Below are 23807 nucleotides of genomic sequence, written 5' to 3' on the forward strand. Positions count from 1 at the left end.
ATCTACCCTGACCTTGACATTCGCTTCACCTGTGAGTGGTCACAATGTTTTGGCTCATCGATGTATATATATCCAGTGGCTTTCTAAGACACTTTCAAGAAGGGGAAAAGGGAGAAAATTCCCTAAGGGAAAAAAGATAAACCTAAGGAAAGAAATTTCCTTTACATACGCCTATAACTTTGGTGAGACAAGAACAGTTGTCAAACCAAAGTATTATCTCTTAGATCTCCAGTGGTTTAGTGAAGTGTAATAACAGTTGAGAATTCTGTAGATACTAAAAACATTTTCAAGGGAAAAATATTGACCCTTTGAATGTTGTTTTATGCAAAAGAGATGACACGTCCCTATACAAAAACAGGCTGTAATATCATATAAAGATGTACTTGTGCTCAAAGTGCATCCTGAACAGGAGACTCCACCCACACGCTCTGTCACATATTGTACCATGTGTTTTCACATTCACTTCAACTTGAAGGAGAAGGATATTCCTTTTTTTCTTCTTCTTCTGCAGGAAATCACATGGAGGTGCCATCGCACTCACATGACAATCTGAACTATGGAAGGGGACATCAATGAAGGTAAGCAAAAATAAATAACATTTACTTAAGCTAAATATTGGAGTTTTAGATTTGGTCTGCGTTTGTTGTTATTGCTCTTGCAGTGGTCTGCGATTATTATTTCTAGGTTTGAAAAGATTGTGCTGACGCTTTTTTTTATTTTATTTATTATTATTTTATTTTTAATTACGCGTCTTTTGTCTCTTTATAATGAAAACGCGCATGAGATATGTAATTACAGTATATGTACTTGTTCCTTTTTATTTGTTGTTTCACTGGTTTCACCTGTTGAGTGAGCACGTTACCGTATAATAATTTAAGACGTGACGATTAACGACTCAACTAAATGAAAACTGAATTGCGTAAAGCTAGAGCGATAACATTGCATTTTCGTTCAGGAATTGCGCTAACCCAGCAGCATAGTGTATTATTCCTACTGATTATGCAAGCAGGGAATACACATCCCTTACTATTGCCACTGTTTCCATAGAGACTGCCAGAGCTGGCACGAGGATTAAACCAATCAAATAATGTTCTAAAGAAAAGTTACATTTTGTCCCAATGCAATTCTTTCGAATGGGAATGCCGCGAAATACATTGCGTAACCATAATCCATGTCCCGTGTGTTCTTTAAGTCAGCACATTCAATTGGGGAAAATGCTTATTTCAGTATATTAAGATAACACAATTTGCTCTGTTTTATAGCTGGGTCATAATACACAGTCTTGTTCAGGGTTTCATTAACAAAATGTATCGTGTTATATGGGCATGTTATACTACCTTGGAAGGGTACAATGGGGCTAAATGCACACCATAAGGACATTTTATTTATTTATTTATTTATTTTTTTTTTTTTTTTTTGCCACAGTGTCAAGATTGACATTTTTATTGAATATTGATGGAGCAACATAATTTGTGTGAAAAGAAATAATAACGGAAGATTGTTTTGTTTAAAAGTATTTTTTAAAAGGTTTCGAGGGAGACTTTGACCCCACATTTGGGATAAAAGGCCCCCAGGGGGTTAAAGTGATATTGTGTAAATATATAGGGACAGTTATAGGGCAAAATGTTTCTACTTAGGCAAATAATTTTGAGACAGCAAGATGCTTTTTTAAGTAACAAATTATGATAATACTTATTCAAAATAACTACTTCAGAAAAGGGTTAAACATTTTCTGTTAATATCAACCACATTTGGCATTTCATGAAATCTATAAATTAATTAATCTCCATTGTGATTGGATCAGTCAATGTGAGCCCAATTTGACAAGTTTTCAGAACAAATCTATTTGCCCCACTTAAGAAAAACAGTGTGTTTTATGGGGGCCTTTAGCTCCTGCAACAGGGGGACTTTTTACTCCAAATACCACTTATTGGACAGTTATTTAAAAACTTATAATCACCTTGAACAAAACTGAAAATTAGTATTTTGTCTCAAAATAAATGTGATAATTTCAGGAATTTTTATTAGCTACATAAATTTGCAACATTTTTAAAATGGTTAAATATTAGATAAAATGTCCTCCAAATCAAACTTTAGACATTGCACGCAATGATCTCGTGGATCAGGAATATTTTGCCATGTATAGTGACAAAAAGGTGTTAAGGAAAGTATTGTGGCAGTTTTTGTTGTTTAGTGTTTTGGGAGAAAATCAAATCAAAAATGCCTTTTACTCCAGGGGGACTTTAGCCACATTGTACTGTACTCTTTAAAGTAGCCTACTGTGAAGTAAAAATACATGGATGGTAGTTGTTCAGTATCATATTTTACACTGTGCTTAAAAGTACTATGGTATTAACTTAGCAAATGTATACATTAGCTGAACAACTTACAGTGTAATGCTCATCGCTTGCCATTGTCAGTTTGCTTGTTCCTGTTGCGTGTCCTCAACCTGGCAACCCGCGTGAACTTCAAGTCTGGAGAGGAGGGGCCAGGGGAGACAACTCTCTCCAGTATTTTGAATTTAGACTGCAGTACCCATTTTAAACGCTTGATGTCAATGTTACATATTTCTCCTTTAAGCTGTAGAAACATGATGTAGCTATACTCTATCAAGCTCCCAAGGAAAAGTTCCTCAATGATGTCATATCCACCTTTTCACTCACTTTTCACATAACACTGTGAAAGCGTTCGTATGAGTGAAACAAATCATAAGTGTTTCACCGCTGTTCAAAAGCTCCTCAGATCGCATAATTTATACGAACAGACTAAATATTAAATTACAATAAAAGGCCAAGCAATCGCTTCAGTAATCAAAATACTTTTTGAATGTAACTGTATGCTGATTATCAACAATTTAAATTGTAACTGTAGTGGAATACATTTACTTATATTTAGCATTTTACATACGTAATCCTGTTACATGTATTCCGTTACTTCTCAACCGTGCTTAAGCTCTGATGGTTTTCCAACTTTAGGATCAGTCCCATCATACTATCGAGAAGTACATCAAGCCATCTGCTGCAGAAATGATGAACGAGTGCAGATCAATGTATTCCAGAGGCTTCTCAGCAGAACCGCTCTCTCTGTCACAGTTCAGAACCAGGTGGGCTTCAGTAACCTGATTTGTGTGGATTTGGAAAATGATAGCAAACATTGCAGTTAGTTGAAGTACATACCACATGCTTTATTTAGTGACCTACTTTATACAAGGCTTAAGGATCAATTTCATGTTTTTTTTGTTTTGTTTTTTTGGATACTCTTGTGCAATCATGACTTTTTCTTTACAGAATGACAGATGTCTCATTTTTATGCTAGATAACTGAACATGTAAACAGTGGCGATGGGTTCCTAAGCAAAGTATTGCTGTATAAAGGCTTGGCTCTCATTGCCTTTGCCCAGCAAGGAAAGCCACCAAGTCCCAAACTGTTAGAGAATTTCATACAAGGTATGTAAAAGTAGATTTTTTCCTCAGCTGACATCAGTAAATGTGTAACTTAAAGTCAGTAACCCCAGTTACTCTCCATAAAAATTGTCCTCTGTATAACGTGTCATGTGTTACTATATTGCCTCTTCTATAAAGTCCCAAACTGATTTACATGCAGGGCACATTTAAGAGTCACCATCTGTTTGCAGGGATGTGTGCAAGAACAAAGCGTAGTGAGTTTTAACATTCCCTTGTGTATGTATGTGTGTGTGTGTGTGTGTGTGTGTGTGTTTGGGGTGGGGGGTGGGTCACATGTTTGGACTGTCTGTTTTTTTTGTGCTTACCAGGAGGCCTTAAAGGAATAGTTCAATCAAAAATGAAAGTTCTGTCATCATTTATTCACCCTCATGCCATTCCAAACTCATATGACTTTCTTCTGTGGGAGGAGAAATATTGAATAATGTTCATGATATTTTTTTTTTCAATGTAATGAATGCGAATGGTGACTGAGACAATCTACAATGGTTCCTAACATTCTGCCTTACCTGTCTACACCGGACGCGTCCGTTAAAGTGACGTGATGTAACGGGACAGCTTGAGGCTATTAGACTGAAAGCATCAAAGTGAACATTCTTAATGACACTCAGACAGCATGGACCAATCAGTGTTGAGCTTGAGTAATAAAGTGGCTGGAGTAGCTCTGCATCACGTAAGCAATAGAACTAGGTATCCGTTTACTGTTAGCGCAACACGGCGCACCACAACGGACGCATGCAGTGTAGACAGCATGTTGGAACAACACAAGAGTGAGTAAATGATGATAGAATTTTAAATTTTGGGTGAACTGTCCCTTTAAGATTTTGAGATTTGTTTGTTTTAGTGTTTCTTCATAACATATTATTCAATTTAGAGCAAAAAAACAGTTAAAGATTCTATTCAGTACTTCTATACAGTATGACATTTGACTGTGCACTTTAATTGTGATGTTTCCTGTTTTCTCCCCTAATCATGAGCAAGTTTCCCGAAACGCACGCCATTTACAACTGCAACTGCATATTTCTCTGTGGAATTGCCAAGAATTTTTTTTTTGCATTCCACCAAACAAAAGGGATAGATCCAAGTTGGACTCTGCTAAGACAGCTTTTTTATGTTTTGCTGAATCATGCTATTCTGCAGTTTTCCAGATTTTCATTTCTAAATTTGACACACAAACCACAGTAATCTTGTCCAACCAGATGCAGACAGGGCTTTTTTAAAATAAACATTGTGTGCTCTAAATTGGTCTTTACTCATACCTTGTCACATTATTAGATGACATTTCCGTAATGCCATTAACAGTTGTTATTTATGTGCTGTCACAAAACTGTCAAGGAACAGAGTCAGGAAGAACACCATTGTTGTTATCTTTTTAATGTAATTAAACTTGATACTAAATGTATCACACCATGGGTGGTCACAGTAATTCACATGTCTCTTTATTGCATATCCTCTCTTAATACATTCTTTGTTGTGTGTCACATTTTTTTTAAAGAGTTCCCCAAGCCTCAGCTAGGAGAGCCGAAGGAGCTGCAGAGTCTGAAGTTGCAGTTGGCTCAAGAAAATCCTTTAATGTTGTCTTTGACTCTGGCGGATCTGTTGAGTAAGGACACCATCAAGGTTGAACTCATCCCTGAGAAAAAGGGATTGTTTCTTAAACATGTGGAATATCAAGTCACTAGTGAGGTGAGATGTGGAATATCCTGTTGAAACCCAGACAACATCGAATGACTGTGTGCTCCTGTAACATGTAATCATTGTGACAAAACAAGCATTTTAAACTCTCAGCTAGGTATGGCTTTAAAAGAAAACAACAATTTGAACGAAACATTTGGAAAAGTCCATCAATATAGTGGGATTCAAAAATCAGTGTGGCTCAAGAGTCCACATTTGTTGAAAATCTATCTGTGATTCAAAATGTAATTTTAACCTGGAAATGAGAAGTGTTTAAGGATTTTGAAAAATTTAAAACAAAGAAACAATATGACATAAAATGAAGCAGAAATATTTATTATTTCTAGGTTACTAAGTTGGGTAAATTACTCAAAGTAATCCACAACAATTCACTAATTACTTCTCTAAAACTGTAATTAGCTTACTTTACTGATTACTTCATCGAAAAAAAAATCTTAAGTTACCTTCTAAAACAAATTTTCACTGAATTGTTTTGTGAAAGAATTCAAATTAGGTATATATCTCCTCCTTTTTCGTTGTTGCACACCCTTCAGCTGTCAGAAAAACACAAAAAGAATGTACATATGAACATATTAATTCATAATTTAAATGTATTATACATAAAGAAATATATGTAACTCAAGTAATGTACTAACCTGTAGGCTTGGGACTGATGCCTTTTTCACACATCAATAATCTGAAGATTTTCCCGATGAGTGATTTGATATACTGTATATCAGGATTTTTTTTCAGATATAAATTGGACTGCTTGTTGCACAGTAGTCTTTGTCTTTTCAAACATAACATAACACAACTTTGGTAAAGTATGATCAGCAGGGTAAATGAAATGGGGTCGCACACTGGACGCATCTGTCAGAAAACATGCCGCATTCTAAAATTCAAAACAATTATTTTCTACAAATGTACGCACACACTGCCAACACTCAGCATCAAAATTCTGCAGTGCAACTCATAGCGCATAGTTTTCCATTAAATTCTACCCGAATCATTATCAAATGACAAAAATTATTTACTCTAGCCATCACTGGATGATATATTGTGTATATGTATCTGTAATAGTGCCTACACAATGTATCTTCAGTTACTAGTATGTCCTTTTGTGGTTTGTCAGCTTGAATGAAAACCCTATTCAAGGCTACATACAGAGAAATTGCATAATAAACATTGCCATTTCTAATCTTTCAGTATGCATAGTTACACCAGTTTCATACACTAACCTGCAAACTCATCAACATCACTTTGTTCATTCTTGAAGTACAAAAACCTTTGAAACTTTAGACTGCCATCAGCTCGTAATGTGTGTGTGATTTCTGTGCCTCGTACATGCTACAACCGGCTTTAGTAAATGTTATATCACCCTCTTGTGGTCTCCCAACGCTATCACGCCAGAGTGTTAAACAGAGGCCAACTGAGTGAGTTGGAAAGCATGCAAATTAGGCTTATTTAAATGTCACCTAATTTTTATATATCAGAGATTAAAAATTATATAGATAAAATAACATGCCGATCAATAATCGATATGTCAGAATTTTTTGATGTCCCTACTTACCAGTAATTACATTAATTGAAAGTTAGTAACTGTAATCTGATTACAAGTATTGAAAACTTAATGTGTCTACTACTTTTTACTTTAAAAATAATTATAACACTGCTAATCAAATTAGCTAATTTGTGACACTGACCACGTTAACCTCTTGTACAAAAGGTCCAATTTACTTGCTTCCATTTAAGCACACAAGATGCTCTTTGAAACATTCTCAAATCATTGTGGGATAACATGGAACATCATATTTTGTACAAACTTGTGGAGTCCATGACGCTCAAGTACATGCTGTCATGAAAGCAATAGGGTGACAAACCAAATACTTAGATGTATGCAATTTTTTCGATGGAACTTTTCATTCAAATTGCTAGGTTGATGATATAATTTGGGGGAAAAATCTTGAGACATTCTAGTTAGATTGTCTCTTCAACAAACACAAGTGAACACAAGTGGGCACTTGGAGATGTTTCTGAGATGAGATAGATAAATACCAGATAGAAGCAGGGTCAAAAAGACATTCAGTTAACATAACATCATCTTAAACCTGTTCCTTAAAACAACAAAGTCCTATTTCAGCATGCTGTCTCACAACAGTTACCATTGTAATATTCAAATGCATGACTAATTGTTCATGTGCTATGTTCTTTTTTCCAGCGTTTTAAAGTGTCAGTCTATCGACGATACAGTGATTTTTATGTCTTCCATGAGCTCCTACTCCAGAGATATGCTTACAGAGTCGTGCCTGCACTGCCTCCCAAAAGAGTGCTGAAAGGAGGTAAGGCATTATTTTACACACCATAAAATCTCAGGCTTTGAAAGGCTTGTAATCAAACCTGTATAGTAGTGTTTTCGTTCCCATATAGACTGTGGTGTGACATTCAGTGCTTTCTGGAAATGGACCAGAAAAACAATCACAGTTCTGCCATGGTTAAAAAGCAAAAAAAGTAAACTATGTTTTTCACTGATCTCAGCAAGTTGTACTTCCATAGTAACTTGAGTACCAAAACGTTCCTCGCTGTGTTTTATTAATGTAAGGAGTATGCTTTGTTGTTTCTGGGAAAGTTTAATCTTTTCTCTGCTCTTTGGCCCTGCTGCAGTCCTGACCTCCATGTCAGAACAAGAGTTCATCGAAGGGCGGAGACGTGCTCTGGGCAGGTTCCTGAATCTTGTGGCAAGACACCCTTTCTTTTCCGAGGATGAACTGGTGAAGACATTCCTCATCTTTAACGGCTCGGTGTGGTTCTTTTTTCTACTTCATCCCCAAATGCAAACACTATTCAAAACATGTTTTCTAGATAAACAAGATTTTTTTTTTCTTTCTCCCCTTTTCTCCCCAATTTGGAATTCCCAGTGTGCTCTATGTCCTTGTGACTCACCTCTATCCGGGTGGTGGAGGACAAATCTCAGTTGCCTCCACATCTAAGACAGTCAATCCATGCATCTTATCACGTGGCTTGTTGAATGCGTTACCGCGGAGACATAGTGCTTGTGGAGGCTTCACGCTATTCTCCGTGGCATCCATGCACAACTCACCACGCGCCCCACCGAGAGTGAGAACCACATTATAGTGACCACGAGGAGTTTACCCCATGTGACTCTACCCTCCCTAGCAACTGGGCCAATTTGTTTGCTTAGTAGACCTGGCTGGAGTCACTCAGCACGCCCTGGATTCAAACTCGTGACTCCAGGCGTGGTAGTCAGTGTCTTTACTTGCTGAGCTACCCAGGCCCCCCTAGATAAACAAGATTAAATGTTTGTGAGATTTTATGAAATTTTATACTGCAGGAAAGAATGCATTTACAAGCACATTGTGCATGCGATTTGTTACTTGAGAAGAAAAGTTATTAGTTGACGTTTTTTGCTGTGTGAGGTTGTGACTTTCCTAAGTTTTCAATATGTTCTACAGGATGTGCAAACTAAGCTTCGAGATGCTTGCAAAAAATTGGGCGATGAGTTTATGACATGCAAACATGCAATGCAGGTCAAGGTGAATTAGCTCAGTTTTACTTTTATTTCATGGAAGATTTATGTCCACCATCATATGTTATAATTTCACATATAATGTCACATTATGAAATGTATAATTGTATTTGACTGTTTTTGTCCACTCATAGTTTTTCTTTGTGTATTATATTATTAGATTTCACTGTAATATAGTAATATAATACTGTGTTTGCTTGTCTTTTTCTCCAGGATTACCTTCCTGCTGATATCCAGGTTCAGTTTTCGTCCAGCAGGGAGCTGATCAGAAATATCCATAACGGTTTTCAGAAGTTACGGGACAGGGCAGAGAGAATGGCCGAGCGCTCGATGGAGAACGCCATAGATCTGCAAATGTTTGGGAAGGAGCTCAGGTACTAGCCCGTCCTGAGTGCTATGTCTGAAAACATCCATTGCTTCTTGACAAATGTGATAATTTAAGGATCAACCATTGAAAACCCTTATCCCTTCATATATATGATGTTCATCATAGAAAAATTATCCCCTTCAGTGTGATTTTTATTGTGACTAAAGTCTAATGATCAATGTCACTGTTTGTTTTATGATGATGTCTGGCTGATTGTACATTTTCCCTTAGGTATAAATGGGACATGCATGCAGCATCAATCCTGTTAGAACATTTTTGATTGTAGTGGCTTGAAAGAGCTTGTCAGTGTTTATCATGAGCCATAGATTTCAGCCTCAGTCTCTCTCCATTCCAGTTCTTTGGGATCCAATGAGTCACCTGTGCCTGTCCTGACCTCCTGCAAGAGTCCATGGAGTGCTCTCAGACACTCTGTCAAAGGCCTCTCAATTGAGTTCTCACTTCTGTCTGAAAAAGCTGTACAACAGGTACTGTGGTGCCCACACATACCACGTGTACTTCTTGTGTGCTGCTACAGAGATATTTAATGTGTTCATTTAACACAGGGCAGAAGAGAGGTGGATGATGTGGTGGAAAAATTAAATCTGTTCCTGGACTTGTTGCAGTCATACCGGGTGAGTGTTCTGTAAAATTAAGCCACAACTGTAAATGTTTTTTCTTTACATTTAGTGCCCATTTAGAAGGAGAAATAAACAGTAATTGGGCAAAATGATCGCAGAGATGACTGCTATTCATACAGCAATAGTTACAATGAACAGTTAACCCAAAAATGGAAATAAAAAAACAAAAAAACAAAATGAAAGTAGCCTTAAAGTGGTCAAAAAGTCTTCTGAAGCCATACAATAGCTCATTTGAGTTGTTATTTGCTGATAATTTTCTCTTCTGTCACAGCGCTCAAATATAATTAGTGTTTGCATGTCATAATTGGTCATGAGACACACAAGAATCAATGATGTTTGATGTTAAACTCGGTGCACCATGATAGAATGTACAACATAGTTTCACTTAAACTCATAATAATTAGTTTGAGATGATGGAATCGTATGATATTGTGCGATTTGGACTTTTATTCCCATTTAGACCAACCAATCATCAAACAGAATTTCAAATCGATATAATAAAGAAATCAAATTTTACTCCATCTTAAATGGATAGTTCACCCAAAAATGAAAATTCTCTCATTATTTACTCACCCTCATGCCATGTGAATGACTTTCTTTCTTCTACTGAACACAAATGAGGAGTTTTAGAAGGATATTTCAGCTCTGTAGGTCCGTACAATGCAAGTGAATGGTGGCCAGAATTTTGACAGTCCAAAAAACCCATAAAGGCAGCATAAAAGTCATCTAAGACTCCAGTGGTTTTCAGAAGCGATATGATATGTGTGGGTGAGAACAGTTCAATATTTAAGTCCTTTTTTACTATAAATTCTCCTCCCTGCCCAGTAGGTGGTGATGTGCAGAACTAATGTGAATCGCCAAAAACAAAAGAAGATGAAAGTGAAAGTGGAGATTTATAGTAATAAAGGACTTAAATATTGATCTGTTTGTCACCCACACCTATCATATCACTTTTGAAGATATGGATTTAACCACTGGAGTCTTATGGATTACTTTTACTCTGCCTTTATGTGATTTTTGGAGCTTGAAAGTTCTGGCCACCATTCACTTGCATTTTATGGACCTACAGAGCTGAGATTTTCTTCTAAAAATCTTCGTTTGTTTTCAGCAGAAGTAAGAAAGTCTGAGATGGCATGAGGGTGAGTAAATGATGAGATTGTTTTCATTTTTGGGTGAACTATCCTTTTAAGATAGGAAACATCTGTAAACAAATTTGGTTACTCATTCCATATTTATTTATGCACTACAAACGACTGATGTTTAACCTGTAATATGATTTCCTGGTCTCATTCCAAACCATAATGTTTTCTTTCTTCTGTGGTACACAGTGATTTTCCTGTTAAATTCATGATTAGGTTTAGGGTTTGGGTAAGGGGTTACACTTTATGGTTAGGTTTAGGTTTGGGTTAGGGGTTAGGTTTCTTGCAGTTAGGTTAATTTTAATAACATTTTTCATTGGATTGTTTATTTTTCTCTATAGGAGTAAAAGTCGTGTGTTTTGTATGAGCCAACTTGTACAACCTCTTATGATTTGCTATCTTGTACTGTTATTGCGACTTGTCATGAGACTGGGATTTTGACGTGAAAAACAAGAATCTGATTTGTGGATGGCAAGATTATAAGCAAATAACGACTTCAATTTCAATCTTTTCCACTCACAAACCAATCATGTGGCTTCAAAACATTGCACATAAATAGTCTGGATCACTTTAATGTTGCTTTTTTGCAAGCAATGTTGTGTCATTTTCTGCCAATTATTCCTTTAAATTGGATGTGATAGAAACAGGATTGGTAAATGTTGCGAATGTATCATCTGCATGAGCACCTCATCTCAGTGCCCATGAGCTCTAACCACTAAGCCACGGCTCTGACACAGCAAATTCTCATTTAACAAGTGTGTTTGTTGTGTCATGCAGGACTTGTGTGAGCGGCATGAGAAGGGGGTCTTGCAAGAGCACCAGCGAGCACTACAGAAGTACGGCATGATGAAGAGACAAATGCTGAGTGCCACAGTACAGCCTAAAGAACAGCTTTCTGTTGAACAGCTGGAGTCCCGCATCGTGCAGGTGAGCCCACTCACACTAGAAAGAGCTACAACATTCTGAGAGGTAATATTACCAAAGGGAAAAATTGGATACCAGTGGCTTGAGGGAGTCTGATTCATCCTTCTCATTTAGTAGGGGAATTTGAGTTTACAGGCAAAATTCATACACTCAACATCCCTCAGGAAGATAGCCAGTGTCCTCTGTTTTCCTGTTCTAACACCAGGCGTGCCGCGATGAAGTGAAAAGTGATAAAAGCTACAGGTATAACAAAACAGCACAGTGGCCCCAAAATCATTTGGATACTTAAGCCACACTGTTAAAAGTGGTAAACTGCATTTGTTTTTTTAAGGAGCTATTTCTGCTTGATCTAACACTTAAAATTTGTTTTTAAAATTTGTTTAAAAATTTAAAAATGTTGCATACAATTTTTTACTTAAATCAAACCAGTTAATTTAGATGTTACCACATGAAGCACATTTTTAAGTTTTTTTTCAGTACACACTTAAAATAGAATTTAGAATTTCATCGCATTACTGTAGATAAGAAAATGTCAAACCAAGTGGCACCTCAAACAAATGATGCAATATCTTTTTGTTAGAACTAACTTCATTTTTCTGAAACCAGTTTTGCAATGACTTTGAACCATCTGGTCTCAAGCATACTTTTTGTGGATTTATGAAGTGAAGTCAGTTCTCCTCAAGTTCACACTAGTGTCCTAGCAGAGTAAATGCAGGTGTAGTTAATCACATTATATAAACATGTTCCACTAATGTTTGAGAATGTTTCAGAAAGTGTCCAAATACTTTGATTTAAATTTGAACAGTATATGTATTTTTTATCATTGTGAACCCAACAAACTTTTTTTTTAACAAATGATTTCCTCAAAAAATTTCATTCATGAGGCTTAAAGGGCAAGTTTAACCAAAAATGAAGGTTCTCTCATCATTTACTCACCCTCATGCCATCCCAGTTGTGTATGACTTTCTTTCTTCATCAGAACACATTTAAAGAAAAATAGAAGAATATCTCAACTCAGCAGGTCTTTAAAATGCAAGTGGATGGTGATCTGACCTTTGAAGCTCCAAAAATCACAGACAGTCAGCATAAACGCCATCCATCTGACTCCAGCGGTTAAATTAATGTTTCCTAAAGCGAAACGATCTATAGTTAAAAGTACTTAAATATTCATCTTTTTTGCACCAAAAGTGATCGTTTAGCTTTAGAAAACATTCATTTAACCACTGGTGTTGTATGGATGACATTATGCTGACTGTGATTTTTGGAGATGTTCTGCTGAAGAAAGAAAGTCACATACACCTGTGATGACATGACGGTGAGTAAATGATGAGAGAATTTTCATTTTTGTTTGAACTAACCCTTTAAGTGTCCAAATACTTTTTGGGGCCACTGTATATTAAACATTCAGGATTGGCTTTGATTGTGATGCTTCACACTTCATTGAGACAAAATGTATTAGGACATGCTGTCAGGCTGTAATGACAAAGTTCTATAAACAAACTTAAAGCACTTATATGCTATATTTAGCCATTTGTCAAATAATGAAATTACAACACCACCACTGAGAATATTGGATAAGCCATCATCCTAGCCAATCATTTCATTTTATTCACCCTGATAATATAAAACCATTTATTATGTGACAAGTAAGTAATCGTTTTTTGTTTTTAAGGCCATACATCAACAAAACCAGTTGCTTCTTTCATCTTTGGCAAAGACCTTCTTTTGTCTTTAGGGTAAAAGCCCAGCCAGCTGGAATAAATGAGGGGAAGAGAACTACTCTTGATTGATATCTTGATCCATTGCAAAAACATTTAAGACACATTAACATTTAACCTTCACGAAGTGTGCTACGATCCACTCTGTGGTTTTTAACTGCTGGGTGGCTCATCAAGCTCTCTCTCTTTACATGCAGCAGTCATTGCTTACTACAGGGATAATGATAGAGAATAGGGAGGAATAATGTGACCACACTGTAACCACATTTTGATCTTTGACTCACCGCAGCAAGAGAATGCTATTCAAGCGATGGAGCTGCGCAACTACTTTTCCCTGTTTTGCCTGCACCAGGAGAGCCAGATTATCTTCACATATCTGCCCATCACGTCTCACATCCTGGGGGCATTTGTCGACTCCCAAGTGCAGGGACATAAAGAGGTAAGCTTATCTTTTATCTAGTTTCTGTGTTAATATTAAGTTGGGGTTTAAAGGAATATTCCAGGTTCAATACAGTTTAAGCTCAATCGACAGCATTTTTGGCATAATGTTGAATAAATAAATTTCGACTTGTCCCTCCTTTTCTTTAAAAAAAGCAAAAATCGAGGTTACAGTGAGGACTTACAATGGAAGTGAATGGGGCCAATTTTTGGAGGGTTTAATGGCAGAAATGTGAAGCCTATAATTTAATCAAATTAAATTGTCATTTTTACAGTCATTTTAGGGATTTAGTGTTTCCAGCGTTACGTCATGATGGCAATGAAGTTGTCAAATTGGATATAACTTTACACAGAAAAGGTTAGCAAGCGATTTTATCACACTAAAATCATGCATATTGTTTTCATTTTGTGGCAATAATTTTAAAACATTTACTGATTGGCCCCATTCACTTCCATTGTAAGTGCCTCACTGTAACCCTGAAGAAAAAGAGGGGCATGTCAAAATTAAGGAGTGAGATAGTCTTTTTAAGTGTGCCAAAACGGTTTTCTTTAGTTTTAGTTATTACTGTGATCATAAACAAATCTCCTAACTTTTGTTGATCTCGCATTTCTGTAGATGGGTGAGGTGTGGCAAGACCTTCATTCCAAGCTTAAAAGTGTTTTTAGGGACAGTAACAGACTTCAGTCTCCACCTCTCAGCCCAGAATAGCCCCACACTACTGTGCCTACAGAATAAAATGAAGATTTGAACTGCACTACACACAGTTGAACAATGTTTAACACACTACAATGCCATGCAAAGAATTATGAGAAAACTGCTTCTTGCTGAATGTTTATGTGGCAGACCTGAATGTCATTACAATTTGAAGAGTTCCCTTAATTTCCTTCATTTTGAGCAAACTGACAAATGATGAAATGGTCTGCTTATATAGTGCTTTTTTAACCTTAGCAGTTTTCAAAGTGCTTTACACTGTGACTCATTCACACACACTCACCAATGAAGGCAGAGTTGCCATGCAAGGTGCTAGCCTGCCATTGGGAGCAACTTGGGGTTCAGTGTCTTGCCCAAGGACACTTCAGCATGTGGAGTCATGTGGGCTGGGAATTGAACCACCAACCCTGCAATTAGTGGCCAACCCGCTCTACCACCTGAGCCACAGCCACCCCATATACCATATACACTGATGAGACAAAACACTGTGACCACTCACAGGTAAGGTGAATAATGTTGATCAGCTCCTAACAAGGCCACATGTCAAGGTCTGGGTAGATTAGATGGTAAGTCAACAATCAGTTCTCGTAGTCAACGTGTTGAATGCAGGAGAAATGGGCAGGAGTAAAGACCTGAGCGACTCTGACAAGGGCCAAATTGTTATAGCCTGACGACTAAGTCAAAGCATCACTGAAACGGCAAGGCTTGTGGGGTGCTCCTGGTCAGCAGTGGCGAGTACCTACTGACAGTGGTCCGAGGAGGGAAAAATCACAAACCAGTGACTGGGTGCTGGGCCCCCAAGGCTCATCAATGTGCGAAGGCTATCCCGTCTGGTCTGAACTGACAGAAGGTCTACTGTGGCACAAGTCACAGAAAAGGAATATGTCACAACACACAGTGCATCGCACCCTGCTGCGTATGGGGCTGCATAGCTGCAGACCGGTCAGAGTGCCCATGATGATCCCTGTACACCGTCGAAAGCCTCTACAATGGGCACATTAGCATCGGAACTGGACCTTGGAGCAATGGAAGAAGGTTGTCTGGTCTGATAAGTTCTGTTTTCTTTTACATCACGTTGACGGCCATGTACATGTGAGCTGTTTACCTGGGGAAGTGATGGCACCAGGATGCACTATGGGTAGATGACAAGATGGTGGAGGGAGTGTGATGCTCTGGGCAATGTTCTGCTGGGAAACCCTGGGTCCGGCCATTCATTTGGACCTCAATTTGACACGTGCCACCTACCTAAACATCGTTGCAGACCAGGTACACCCCTTCATGGCAATGATATTCCATGATGGCAATGGCGTCTTTCAGCAGGATAATGCGCCCTGCCACACTGCACACATGGTTCGGGAATGGTTTAAGGAACATGATGAAGAGTTCAAGGTGTTGCCCTGGCCTCCAAATTCCCCAGGTCCCAATCTGATTGAGCATCTGTGGGATGTGCTGGACCAACAAGTCTGATCCATGGCGGCTCCACCTCGCAACTTACAGGACTTGAAGGATCTGCTGCTAATGTCTTGGTGCCAGATACCACAGGACAACTTCAAGGGTCTTGTAGAGTACATGCCTCGGCGGGTCAGTGCTGTTTTGGTGGCACTCAGAGGACCAACAGCGTGTTAGGCAGGTGATCATAATGTTTTGGCTCATCTGTGTATTTTTTAACATGTACTATGGTATTCTTTGAAGTGCCTAGGATGAGCTTATAAATACCATGGCACATAAATATGGTAATCATTCAGTACCATGGTATAAATCAAAGTATCGGATTCCATTAGTGTACCATGGTTACCCCCACATGTAAGGGTTATGGATAAACACTGTATTTTGTGACAGTGTTTTACTGTATGCAAACGTTCAATGTAGTATAATGTGACAAAGCTAAAGCTGCTGTTTTGAAATGCAATCTAATCTGGAAGAGAAGGAATTGCACACTATAGACAGCATTACACATGAAAAATTACTGGTAACACTTTAAAATAATGTTCCATTCGTTAACATTAGGTATAATGAACAAACAATGAACAATGTATTATTTACAGCATTTATTAATCTTTTTAAATGTTAGTTAATAAAAAATACAATTGTTCCGTGTTAGTTCATGTTAGTTTATAGTGAATTAAGTAATGTTAACATATACAACTTTTGATTTTAAAAATGTATTTGTATATGTTGAAATTAACATTAATTATGATTAATAAATGCTGTGAAAGTATTGTTAGTTCATGTTAACTAGTGTTACCAATTGGAACCTTATTGTAAAGTGTTACCAAATTACCTATAAAGATATGCTATCTTAATTGAAACATCAAAATTGTCCTCAGGATATATCAATAGCCTCCTAACCTGTGGTTAGGAAACAAAAAAATAAAGAGAGATTATATTATTAGTTAAACTGACATTGAGATATTTATGCCATTATAAGATGATCTATTGTCATTTTTTTTTCTTTTAATAATGTCAAACTTGCACTCCATTAAATCATATTCTTTTGAAGTTTGATGATCTCATTAGGTCATATCACGATTCCTGTCTTTCCACCTGCAAATTTAAGACCTCTTTAAACTATAATTAAGACTTTTGTTGTATCATCTAAGATACTTAAGACTTTTTATGACTTAAAATTTTGGAAAACTGAATTTCAGACATTTTAAGGATCTGCAGGAACCATGTACATCATTTATTTCAAGATTCAACTCTGCCACCTGCTGGCAGTTCATGCTAATGCACGTTTGAGTACCTGTTGAGTGTTCTTGATTTAGGGTTTTAGATTTTCATTTATAACATTTTCTGTTAGCCTGTGTACTACCAGATGTATTTATTATAATGTATATTTTATACAATATAATTGATTCATATTATGCTGTCAGATTTTCCCCCAGTTATGAATATACTGATGCACAAAATGTATTTGTTAATCATTTAATTTTAAAAGTATAAATGCACACAAAAGTCAGAATATTTAATGAAACGATTTGACTTTCTTCAAATATGTTATTTAGAATACATTTAAGTTGTAAGAAAGGTATATTCTTGATGTGCAGTAATGTTGGTAAACACACACACACACATATTGGAAACACTTTACAACAAGGTTACATTTGTTAATATGAACTAACAATAAACAATAATTTTACAGCATTTATTAATCTTTGTTGATGGTAGTTTCAACATACAGTAATACATTTTTAAATCAAAAGATGTATATGTTAACACTAGTTAATGCACATGAGCTAACATTAACTAACAATGAACAATTTATTAACTAACATTAACATAGATGAATAAATTCTGTAAAAATGTAAAAAAAATTCTGTAACTAATGTTAACAAATTAAACCTTATTGTAAAATGTTAGCCATATATTGCATATTAATTTGTAAGCATATTGTTGATCCCCTGTACCAATATATGGACATACGTAGACATAATGTCATCAAAATAGAGATGATATCATGTTTGATCAGTAGGATATCACCATACTTTGAATAAAATTATGAATGGCACATCCAAAAATATGGACAACATGTGAAGGAACTTTTCTCATAAAATAGTAATTTACACAAAAACTGCATATTTATGCATGTGTCATAAAGCACTGGATATTTTAGCAGATCTCACATATCATGGCATATCCATGCAGCACATTTCCCCAGTAGTGTGACAACCAGCCCATGCCAGATCAGTTCGACTGATACAGTGACACTGTCCATCAGTGATTTTAAAAATCCTCAAAGGTCGTCCACCTCCTCCAGTTTATGCTCCACTGTCACATCATGACCCTGGAATTTAAAATATCCTAAGAATTTCTTTTTCTGAAGCATCAGAGGAACCACAGAACATCATCTACCCACATCTGGCTGAAAGGTATTTTATCTGTGTCAAACCACTTTGGTATCATCTCTGAAAAAGAAAACAAATTGTCTCAGTGGTACATTATTAGTTATTATTACCTTTTGTTACGGTATATGTCTCAAACTGGATAAAAAAAGTGAAGTGGAGCTGCGTTACCATCTGATTCTGTTGGTTCTCTTTTATAAGTGTCAGCTCTGAAAATGTGAACATCCAGCAACTATGTTTCCCCAATAAACTCAAATTTGATATGTCCAATCTTGTAAAGGGTGTCAATGGTGAGGCCACTTTCCTCTAGCAGTTCCCTGACAAATAAAATGGAATTCTGTTTCAGATGGGAACCAATAAAAGCAGGGAAGATTGAACATGACAAATTGCTGACACCATCATGAAGTTCAATAGACAGGTGAATAACATCAAACGTTCCCGACATTTCCCGACAATCTTAAAATTGTTTAAACGTGATCTTCGGCATAACATTTAGTTTCATGGGTGCAAATAAATACTGGGAAACAGTAATATACAAAGAACAACATGGTACTGCTATGCAAATAAAAACCATTAATCTCTGCTATTGACCGCAAAAAGAAGACTGATCTTCAAGCTTTTCCAACTGAAAACAATTGATCTAAAGCAGCTGTTTTTAACAGTCTTTATCTTTCTGAATTCATTTTTGGGATTCTTGCAAAATAACAAATTTGTGATCCAATTTGTGATGAAACTCACTGTCATGCAGCTTGCTGTATGGTCTCTCCTGTCTGGATTTTACCCCCAAAACCGTTTCATTTACCAGCTCCAACTCCTCTTTTCTTCATGCCCAGTAACACCTGGCCAGGCTGCAATACCAGCACCAAGGTCAGCAGCTTAGATGTAAACATCCCCCTATACATGAATACAATCTTTTGAAATACTGTCAAGACAGTCAAATCTAACCTTAGCTTTCCTGCATCACTGATCCTCATCCAGATTTACTGATTGTAATTCTTTCTTTCCTACAGTATAGAATATATATATATACAGCTGAAGTCAGAAGTTTACATACACTTAGGTTGAAGTTATTAAAACTCATTTTTTAACCACTCCACAGATTTCATATTAGCAAACTATAGTTTTGGCAAGTCATTTAGGACATCTACTTTGTTCATGACACGAGTAATATTTCCAACAATTGTTTACAGACAGATTGTTTCACTTTTAATTGACTATATCACAATTCCAGTGGGTCAGAAGTTTACATACACTAAGTTAACTGCCTTTAAGCAGCTTGGAAAATTCCAGAAAATGATGTCAAGCCTTTAAACAATTAGCCAATTAGGTTCTGATTGGAGGTGTACCTGTTGATGTATTTTAAGGCCTGTCATCAAAGTCAGTGCCTCTTTGCTTGACATCATGGGAAAATCAAAAGAAATAAGACAAGATCTCAGAAAAAAATATTTTTGGACCTCCACAAGTCTGGTTCATCCTTGGGAGCAATTTCCAAACGCCTGAAGTTACCACGTACATCTGTACAAACAATAGTACTTAAGTATAAACACCATGAGACCACGAAGCCATCATACCGCTCAGGAAGGAGATGCACTCTGTCTCCTAGAAATGAACGTAGTTTGGTGCGAAAAGTGCAAATCAATCCCAGAACAACAGCAAAGGACCTTGTGAAGATGCTGGAGGAAACAGGTAGGCAAGTATGTATATCTACAGTAAAATGAGTCCTATATCGACATAACCTGAAAGGCTGCTCAGCAAAGAAGAAGCCAATGCTCCAAAACTGCCATAAAATAACCAGACTACAGTTTGCATGTGCACATGGGGACGAAGATCTTATTTTTTGGAGAAATGTCCTCTGGCCTGACGAAACATAAATTGAACTGTTTGGCCATAATGACCATCAATATGTTTGGAGGAAAAAGGTTGAGGCTTGCCAGCTGAAGAACACTATCCCAACCGTGAAGAATGTGGGTGGCAGCATCATGTTGTGGGGGTGCTTTGCTGCAGGAGGGACTGGTGCACATCACAAAATAGATGGCATAATGATTTGACCGATTGAAATTATGTGGATATGTTGAAGCAACATCTCAAGACATCAGCCAGGAAGTTAAAAGCTCGTTCGCAAATGGGTTTTCCAAATGGACAATGACCCTAAGCATACCTCCAAAGTTGTGGCAAAATGGCTTAAGGAAAACAAAGTCAAGGTGTTGGAGTGGCCATCACAAAGCCCTGACCTTAATCCGATAAAACATTTGTGGGCAGAACTGAAAAAGTGTGTGCGAGCAAGGAGGCCTACAAACCTGACTCAGTTACACCAGTTCTGTCTGGAGGAATGGGCCAACATTCCAACAACTTATTGTGAGAAGCTTGTGGAAGGCTACCCAAAAAGTTTGACCTAAGTTAAACAATTTAAAGGCAATGCTACCAAATACTAACAAAGTGTATGTAAACTTCTGACCCACTGGGAATGTGATGAAAGAAATAAAAGCTGAAATAAATCATTCTCTCTACTATTACTCTGACATTTCACATTCTTAAAATAAAGTAGTGATCTGACCTAAGACAGGGAATGTTTTCTACGATTAAATGTCAGGAATTGTGTATGTAAACGTCTGATTTCAAATATATATATATATATATATATATATATATATATATATATATATATATATATATATATATATATATATAATCTTCTTTTCTATAGGAAAGATATACAAAGTCAAGTCTCCCTTTTATTCGCACTACCACTGCTACTTGTTATTTAACATTTAAGATTTGATGGAACATTCCTGAAAACTGAAAACAGAATTCCCGTTTTTTAAAACAGCACTTCAACCTCAGCACATACGCATTCACATGTGAGAAGGCTGTGTCCTCCGGATGTCGCATTTGTCGGCTACATCCGTCATCGAGGCTGTCTTGTTTCAGAAAAGCGAGTAGGACACTTTGAATGCGACCTTCTTTCACTGGAATTCGGAGGATGCATGAGGGGTATCCTTCGTGGGTATTCACAACCTACAATTCTTTGCTTCAACGCAAATGTCTAAAAAAAAAAAAAAACAATGACGCCAATGTGTCCATAAATGTGATGTTCGCAAGTAATGTTAATTCCCAAGTTGAAGTACCTCAGTAGATGGGTGCAGAGTATATAATATGTTTAGTTATATTAATATATAATTAAAATAAAGTATTAGACTAAAAGTGCACCTGTAAAATCTTTTTTCTTTCCTCTTTACATCTTTATAACTCTCCTAAAATGTACCTCATACATTCCCTTCCAGAAGGACTTTGTTCCCTTCTCACTCAAAGCGCTCGCGCTTGTTAAAGAGTGGCGTGCTGTCATAGCAACCATGTTACATTCCGTTTCTGTTTGTCCTACGAAGGCCGTCTCGTTTAAACGAGGCTTGTTTAAAGCAGGACGCTCAGTATACTGCAGCCTTCAGAGGACGCTTCCTACCTAGCACGCAGCCTTCGAAACGAGACACAACCATTGTTATCCAAACGATTGCTTACTTTGTTTAAAGGCACCGGTACAGACAAAAATGTAAGCAGACCTAATGGAATTTTTGCACGTATAAATTTTGAATCAGACAGTTTTGTTTCCTCGTGTCACTCGCACTAGGTTTCCGTATGACAATAGTAAAATTTCTCAACATATTGATTGACATACATATGCGATATATTGCCAACACATGATATACAGATCTGCAAAAACAAATAAGCCCCACCCACTTGAGTCTATCAGCGCGTGCGCAACAGTCAAATGTTCTCGACTTCAATCGAAAGGACGAGACTATTCTTTATAATGAAACGACCACAAGCAGATATGAAAACGATATAAATGTGTACTATAAATTATTAATAATACATTCTACAATTCAATTGTAACTGAAAGACTTGTATTCCAGGAGACTGCGCAAAATACGTGCATCTTTGACATATTAAAGGACACAACAGTCATTCTAGCCCATGTGTTGCCTTGTCAGATACTTGTTTGAGTTTATTTACATGCTTAAATCCCAAGTTTGATCACCTCCATAAAGTACTTAATTGTAAATTATGTGGAAATGTGTACCAAAAGCTTATCTTCACGTCTCAGCGGTCACACTAAAGAAGACACCTCTGCATTTGAAAGGCAAAAGTCTTGCTGATGAACTCTGGCTAATGCGGCAGCTCAGTGACCCTTTCATGAAACCTGCGAATGGGGCCAATCAGTAAACGTTAAAATACTCAGTTTCAAAAGTATAGCCAAAAGATAAAAACAATATGCATGTTAACATGATTTTAGTGTGATAAAATTGCTTAATAACCTTTCTGTGTAAAGTTATATTCAATTTTACAGCTTTGTTGTAATGCCGTAAACCCTAACCTGACTGTAAAAACTAAGATTTAAACAACTTAACAGCTCAAATAATCCATAAATTTTTAAAGAATAATTAATGCAAGTGCTTTTATACAATTATAAGCTTCACATTTCTGTCTTTTAATCCTCCAAATATTGGCCCCATTCACTTTAAGCAGCCAGTGCAAGCCAGGACTATCAACTGGCCAACCAGGGCCAGTAGCCTTGGACCTCAAGCCGCAAGACCAAAATAGGTCTGCGTTCCCAGCATCGGGCCAATAACTCTGCAGCGTTGTCCTAAAACCCACATTTAATATGCCGCTGCTGTGCCAATGTCACCCCCCCCATTTCACAAGCAAGAGGGAAGCTCAAGCTGAGGTATCATGTTATCTAGAATATCGAGTTTATATCGAATGTAAACAAGATAAGTTAGCATTGACAACTCACCGACTGTAACTGCCATGGTGTCCCGAGTGGTCTGGTTGGTGGAAACGCAGCTATTGTAAGTGCCTCACTGTAACCTTGACTATTGCTTTTTTTAAAGAAAAGAGTGACGAGTTGAAATTAGTTTTTGTGGTAATCAACATTGTGCCACAAATTCTGTCGATTGAGCTCAACTTGTATTGGACCTGGAATATTCTTTTAAGGCAACAATTAAACATCATATAATTCCAGGTTTGGATCTTCCTAAAGGATGTGTAATAGGAATAGACCTATTACACATTGCCCCTCTGGATGGAGCCCACTTCCTGTCCAATCATGACATCACTAATCTTTCAACTCACATGGAGTTGGAGAGACTCCTCCCTGAATCCCAAACAGATGTCATTCTCAGTGACATGGCCCCCAATGCCAGCGGGCTCAGAGAACTGGATCATGAAAATCTGGTAACCATGTGTCTTTCAGTGCTGGACTTAGCTGAGAAGGTTTTGCGCCCGAGGGGCTCTTTGGTTTGTAAATACTGGGATGGCGCTTTGGCATGTAAGCTCCATCAGAAACTTTCTTCTAT

The 23807-nt window shown here is 37.2% G+C and overlaps 1 protein-coding gene and 1 pseudogene across 2 annotated transcripts; one reads left to right on the plus strand and one right to left on the minus strand.

The window, feature by feature from the left end:
• Positions 1-458: 458 nt before the first annotated feature.
• LOC127452343 (sorting nexin-8-like) lies at positions 459-18726 on the plus strand. 2 transcript variants are annotated; one of them, XM_051717759.1, is made up of 13 exons: positions 459-578; positions 2976-3103; positions 3316-3445; positions 4956-5146; positions 7353-7473; positions 7796-7932; positions 8605-8685; positions 8892-9052; positions 9401-9530; positions 9609-9677; positions 11600-11749; positions 13754-13903; positions 14519-18726. In XM_051717759.1, exons 1-13 carry the CDS (start codon positions 557-559, stop codon positions 14609-14611), a joined length of 1563 nt encoding a protein of 520 aa, XP_051573719.1. In that variant the 5' UTR covers positions 459-556; the 3' UTR covers positions 14612-18726. The 2 variants fall into 2 exon arrangements, with proteins under 2 accessions (XP_051573719.1, XP_051573720.1); XM_051717760.1 differs by lacking the exon at positions 8605-8685.
• On the minus strand, positions 16578-22073 carry LOC127452349 (oxidized purine nucleoside triphosphate hydrolase-like; annotated as a pseudogene).
• Positions 22074-23807: the final 1734 nt, after the last annotated feature.

The sequence above is a fragment of the Myxocyprinus asiaticus genome, chromosome 14 (assembly GCF_019703515.2).
Source record: "Myxocyprinus asiaticus isolate MX2 ecotype Aquarium Trade chromosome 14, UBuf_Myxa_2, whole genome shotgun sequence".
Lineage (NCBI taxonomy): Eukaryota > Metazoa > Chordata > Actinopteri > Cypriniformes > Catostomidae > Myxocyprinus > Myxocyprinus asiaticus.